The sequence below is a fragment of the Geotrypetes seraphini genome, chromosome 8 (assembly GCF_902459505.1).
Source record: "Geotrypetes seraphini chromosome 8, aGeoSer1.1, whole genome shotgun sequence".
NCBI classification, from domain to species: domain Eukaryota; kingdom Metazoa; phylum Chordata; class Amphibia; order Gymnophiona; family Dermophiidae; genus Geotrypetes; species Geotrypetes seraphini.
This window is the reverse complement of record NC_047091.1, coordinates 104,266,206-104,272,236: the sequence shown is the minus strand read 5'-3', so window position 1 is coordinate 104,272,236 and position 6,031 is coordinate 104,266,206. Positions and strand designations below refer to the sequence as shown.

General features: G+C 43.1%; 3 protein-coding genes across 3 annotated transcripts; 1 reads left to right on the top strand and 2 right to left on the bottom strand.

Annotated features, from left to right (window-relative positions):
• Positions 1–3,492: 3,492 nt before the first annotated feature.
• Positions 3,493–3,966, bottom strand: LOC117364887 (histone H2A.J). The gene has a single exon (XM_033954620.1). The coding sequence runs from the start codon at positions 3,946–3,948 to the stop codon at positions 3,556–3,558; it is 393 nt and encodes a 130-aa protein (XP_033810511.1). The 5' UTR covers positions 3,949–3,966; the 3' UTR covers positions 3,493–3,555.
• A 263-nt stretch (positions 3,967–4,229) lies between these two features.
• LOC117364890 (histone H2B) lies at positions 4,230–4,713 on the top strand. Its single transcript, XM_033954624.1, has one exon. It carries the CDS (start codon positions 4,269–4,271, stop codon positions 4,647–4,649), a length of 381 nt encoding a protein of 126 aa, XP_033810515.1. The 5' UTR covers positions 4,230–4,268; the 3' UTR covers positions 4,650–4,713.
• Positions 4,714–4,922: 209 nt separating this feature from the next.
• LOC117364891 (histone H4) lies at positions 4,923–5,310 on the bottom strand. The gene has a single exon (XM_033954625.1). The coding sequence runs from the start codon at positions 5,299–5,301 to the stop codon at positions 4,990–4,992; it is 312 nt and encodes a 103-aa protein (XP_033810516.1). The 5' UTR covers positions 5,302–5,310; the 3' UTR covers positions 4,923–4,989.
• Between the last annotated feature and the right edge of the window lie 721 nt (positions 5,311–6,031).

Genomic DNA, 6,031 nt, shown 5'->3' with positions numbered 1-6,031 from the left:
TTATTTTTGGTATACAAAACACTGAGCTTCAACGAACCCCAATTTATAGCAAAAATGATTATCCCATACAGACCATCTCGCTCCCTAAGATCCTCTTCATCACAACTGCTCTCTATTCCATCGCTTAGAATAATAGGCACACGACGCAATGATATGTTCTCCGTGAAAGCCCCTACATTATGGAACTCTCTTCCAAATTTTATTAAAAATGAAACAGATCTTGTCTCTTTTAAGAAAATTTTAAAGACATATTTATTTCAAGATGCTTTTGATGCATGAAAAGTAATACTTCAGGTTTCCATATTCTTTTTTTCTATTAAAACCCGCTACTACCCAATGTATTTTCCCATTGATGTTAAATTCTAAATATAAAAATTGTAACTTTTCCCCTCCTCCCCAACCTTTCTTGTCTGTCCTATGCTATTTGTCTTTTGTTAGAAATTTTTTGTTACTCTAATTGTATTACCACATCCTTGTGGTTTTTAAAATGTACATCGCTTAGATATTGTTATAAGCGATTCATCAAATGAATATTAAACTTGAAACTTGAAACTTGAGCTGCCGCAGGCACTTTTAAACTTAAAAAACCCCCTTCGGCCGCAGCAGGCCAGCCCGCGGGAAGGGAAGGGGGAGAGGCCGAATGGAGCAGGCCATATCGTTAAGAGAAGGGAGGGGCCGAACGGAGCAGGACAGCTGACAGTAAGAGAAGGGAATGGGGGTGGGGGAAAATGCTGCTATTGCTTCACGGGGACTTGGAGGGGAAGGGAAATACTGCTGCTGCTTCTGCAAAGGAAAGTGAGTGGGGGGGAGAGAGAAGGGAATGGGGGGGGAATGCTGCTACTACTTCACAGGGACCTGGAGGGGAAGGGAAATACCGCTGCTGCTTCTGCAAAGGAAAGTGTGTGAGGGGGGGAAGGAGGGAAATGCTGTTACTGCTGCACAGGGAAATGGGGTGAACATGCTGCTGCATAGGGAAAAGGAGGGAAATAATGACTGACAAACAGCGGGAGGGAGGGAGACAGAAAGAAAGGAAGAAAGACACAGGGGCAGGGAGAGGGACAGAAAGACAGACAGAGAAAGGTGGCCAGGGAGAGAGACAGACACAGCGGAAGGGAGAGAGACAGAAAGACAGACAGACATAGGGGCAGGGAGAGAGACAGAAAGAAATACAGACAAAGGAGGCTCTTCCGCTAAATGTACATTGTTTGATTCCTTCTCTTTCCTTTGGAAAGAAGAGGGTATAAAATATTTAGGTATTTGGATAATTGGAAGAAACAATGAAAGTAAATGAAAAATCTTGATTGCTGAATGTCACAGAAATGTGTGAGCAATGGAACCCTTTACATCTGTCTTGGTGGGGGAGAGTTCAAACGGTTAAGATGATGATTTTTGCCTGTGGTTTGCTACCAAATGGCATGTTACCAGCATTTTTCCAGGTGTCCTTTTACAAGAAATTAAATAGTATTCTTACTAAATTTATTTGGCTGGGTAAAACTGTGAGAATTGCTTTAGTATCTTTACAAAAATCAATTGCCGTGGGGGGAAGGGGGGGAAAATTTTCCCAATTTTTATAGGTGCTATCAGGCCTATATAATGCGTCGGGGTATATATTGGATCCTCCCTGAGATCATAGAACATCTTCCAAACTGGTTATGGTTGGAATGGCAACTCCTATCTCCATTGAGATTGTGTCACATTTTAAGTATCATTACCTAGGATGTATAAGGACAATACAATAGAATTTTATTAGACACTTGGCAGACATTAAAATTTATTAATAATTTAACACCTATTCCGATTCATAAATCCACCTGTCAGTCCCTTTGGGTGAACTCCAAGATTCAAATTGGCAGGTTTAAGATCCACTGGAAGCATTGGATGCAGGCGGGTATACATACTCTGGATGATGTAGTATCAGAGGGAAAGCTGCTTGACTTTTCACAACTGCAACAAACATTTGGTATTGCAAAGTCTCAAAGTTATAAGTGGTTGCAGTTGAAGCAAGCCAGTCAGAAGTGGTTCCCTGATTGGAGAAATCTTAAAAATCAGAATAGTTTGCTGATCCTATGCTTCCAGACAGATTTCCTAGTGCATCAGGCTGCCCAGTGGTACAAATTAATATCTGAATTTTTGAATAAAAAAACAAAGACTGGTCTTTGTGACATTTGGAGCATTGAGATAAAGCAGCAGGTTTCTGTGTCTCAATGGCCATGAATTTGGACTTGGAGGATGAGATGTATGGTATCTGCATCTATGAGACAAACATATTTTTTCTTGTTACATAGAGCTTTTTGGACCCCTGTTCGATTACATAAATTAGATAGTTCCAAGTCTAACAGATGCTGGCACTGTCATCTCGATGTAGGGACATTGGATCATCTTCGTTCTATTGTCCCTTGATACTTAAATTTTGGAGATCCATGTACGGTCAAGTGAATAAAATTTTAGAAAATCCACTGGCATTGACGTAAGATACCATCTACGATGACGTACGATACTGGCATTGACGTATGATATTGTGCTATTTGGCACGATAATGAGGGCTAAAAGCCCAATATCTTCCCATAATACTAAACTTCTCTTTATTATGACAGGAGTTGCCATACAACTTATTTTAAAGAATTGGTAAAACTGGGACCGGTTAAATTATAATTTCTGGTGGGAATCTTTATGCCACATTTTTAAAATGGAATGTATGATTGCCATACAGCAGGGGCATTATAGGAAATTTAAGGATGTTTGGCAGCCATTAACAAAATTCTGTAAGGAATGATTATTTTTCCCTTTGAACATACACTCCAGGGTGGGGAATACTTTTAATTTAATTATGATTGAAATCAATTGTTGTGTATATAGAAGGAAGGGGGGAGGGTTGATACATGTATTTGATATGAAATATAATTTGATAAAATTTAAGTGCTATTAAAGTGTAAAATGTTTGTATAATATGTTGCACTTGTTAGCTTTAAAATGAATAAAGATATACAAAAGATAAACAAATGATCAGTGCATTAAAAAAAAAGTTAACAGAGTCTTTAAAAGGGAGTGTGAAGACACCAGCTTTCGGTGACAAAGTTTGAAAAGCCTGCCCTGTGTAGTGATTGGTCAGACAAAAATTCCCTACAAAGACCTGGAGAAGCCTTTACAAATTGTTCTTGCTAAGGTGGTGTTTGTAAGAGGGGAGGTTTTTATAACTGTTTTCCCTATACGGCTCAAAGCTGTCACCTACCTAATTTTACCTTCTGTTCTAAAACCCAGTTGATATTCCAATCCTTCTGGCTATGTCATGTCTTTTTCTCGCCTTTCTTTCTAATACTAAAAGGTAAGCTTGAGAGGTGTGCCAAAATACTGTAGCGGTGACCAAAGAGCAAACACGGCTAGCTCAGTTAGCACACACACTTCCATATAGTACATTTAAGTCTTGCCGAGTTTCCAACTAAACTTTGCAAAAGAAAAACGGATTCATACAGCAAACTAGCTCTTTATAAGACGAGAGTAGGTGGCTCTGAAAAGAGCCTTTGGGCTTCTTGCTGACGTCCTCTCACCGGGACAGCTTTACTTGCTCTTGGCCGCTTTGTGGCTTTCGGTTTTCTTGGGCAGTAGCACAGCCTGGATGTTGGGCAGGACGCCGCCCTGCGCGATGGTGACCTTCCCTAGCAGCTTATTCAATTCTTCATCGTTGCGGATGGCCAGCTGCAAATGCCTGGGGATGATGCGAGTCTTCTTGTTATCGCGCGCGGCATTGCCTGCCAGCTCTAAAATCTCAGCGGTCAGATACTCCAGCACCGCTGCCAGATAGACCGGAGCGCCGGCACCCACACGCTCTGCATAGTTGCCTTTCCTCAGCAGTCTGTGCACGCGCCCTACGGGGAACTGCAGCCCTGCCCGGGACGAGCGAGTCTTGGCCTTAGCCCGAACCTTTCCACCCTGCTTACCACGCCCGGACATCTCGTTACAAAGCCCCTTCTAAAGATAAAAAGAATCTAAAGAGCCTCAATCCTGGAACTTTTATACTTTCTTCAAGCTTCGCTATCTCCTTTTTGATTGGTTGGAAGAGTTCAGCTCCGCCTATGAGGCTGATTATCCTCCAAGGTTTGCTCGCGGACCAATCCCAGTCTAGAAAGTAACCCTATCGCCAACGCTTAGCTGGGTCCAATAGCAAGGAAAGGCGCTCAGCAAGACGAATTTGCATAAGCATGCTATAAATAGAGCCATGGATCGGAGATCACACTCTGTTACTTCCTCACTTTGAAGCTACAAAGGAAGCGATGCCTGAACCGGCCAAATCCGCTCCCGCAGCCAAAAAGGGCTCCAAGAAAGCGGTGAGCAAGACTCAGAAAAAAGATGGCAAGAAGCGCAAGAAACAGAGGAAGGAGACGTACGCTATCTACGTGTACAAGGTATTGAAGCAAGTTCATCCCGACACCGGCATTTCCTCCAAGGCCATGGGCATCATGAACTCCTTCGTGAGTGACATCTTTGAGCGCATCGCCGGGGAAGCCTCCCGCCTCGCTCATTACAACAAGCGTTCCACCATCACCTCCAGGGAGATCCAGACCGCAGTGCGCCTCCTGCTGCCCGGTGAACTGGCCAAACATGCCGTGTCCGAGGGCACCAAGGCAGTCACCAAGTACACCAGTTCCAAGTAATAGGGGGCTCGGCCTTCAGTCCTTGCAAAGCAAACTGAATCCAAAGGCTCTTTTCAGAGCCACCTACCTGCTACACACAAAGAGTTGGAGTTCTCTAGTTTATTGCTGCAAAGTTACTTTTTCCCTCCCCTCTATGTAAAATCTCTTTGCTCCCATACAGTAAACATGTTAAAGGGTCAGACGCGCTCCTGGGTATTTTATGCTAAGACAATTTGTTGCAACAAATAGTTCAAGAGATATACTGAAATCCCAGCTCTGTTCTTGACAGTGTGGGTGGCTCTTAAAAGAGCCTTTGGGTTTCTGTGAATTAACGCAAGTGGGATGGACGCTGACATACTCTTTAACCTCCGAAACCGTACAGAGTGCGGCCCTGGCGCTTCAGGGCATATACCACATCCATAGCGGTTACGGTCTTTCGCTTGGCGTGCTCGGTGTAGGTGACGGCATCTCGGATGACGTTCTCTAGGAAAACCTTCAGCACCCCACGAGTTTCTTCATAGATGAGGCCAGAAATACGCTTCACGCCGCCTCTGCGCGCCAGGCGCCGGATCGCAGGCTTCGTGATACCCTGGATGTTATCGCGCAGCACCTTCCTATGCCGCTTAGCACCACCTTTCCCCAGACCCTTTCCGCCTTTACCACGTCCAGACATTTCTAAATAGCAAAATTGAAAACACTTCAATGATCAATGCGCAGACAAAGCGCTTTTAATATACAGGATGAGCCGACCTGAAGGAGAACTGAGTTTTCTGTAAACGCGGGAGACCCAAACTACAGTGCATGCCTTCAAATCTGTCCATTCTGCAAATGCTCCATGATATTATTCAAAATGGATAGAAATGAACAGAACTGAACGGATCCTTTGCCCTGCTCCAGCACATGCTGGCGTTGTTAAAGCTGTGAATGATATTAACTTGAAATATATGTAAGAGTATCATCTACCTCCTAGACTGTGAGCTCACTTTGCACAAAGAAAATTACCTGTATAATTTGATCGTATTTTTATTTCGCTTATTACTTTTTTTTCTCCTTCAGATACAGTTATTTTCTGTCCCCAACATCTTTGATATTTCTAACCTTAAATGTGTGCCCAAAGCCTTGTGATAAGCTGTACTCTATTTAAAGCAATACTGTCGACTTTAAGAGCAAAGGCCAAGAAATCCTCAGGTTGCAGCCGGTAACTGAGAAAGAAATGTCCAATCACTGCGCAGGGCGGGAATTTCAAACCTCTGGATCGGGCTACTCAAAAATGTACAAGATTTTAAAAAGAGCTATCCTTATCTATCAGAGTGGCAAAGAAGGGGCTCTCAGCTTAACCATGTTCAGGTTCTCCAACACTTTTATGTAACATGCAAGTACTAACTGGTTATTTTATTTCTCCA

Excerpts from the sequence above, each read along its gene's own strand:
- LOC117364887 (XM_033954620.1), bottom strand. The coding sequence starts at position 3,948 with ATGTCCGGGCGTGGTAAGCAGGGTGGAAAGGTTCGGGCTAAGGCCAAG.
- LOC117364890 (XM_033954624.1), top strand. The coding sequence starts at position 4,269 with ATGCCTGAACCGGCCAAATCCGCTCCCGCAGCCAAAAAGGGCTCCAAG.
- LOC117364891 (XM_033954625.1), bottom strand. The coding sequence starts at position 5,301 with ATGTCTGGACGTGGTAAAGGCGGAAAGGGTCTGGGGAAAGGTGGTGCT.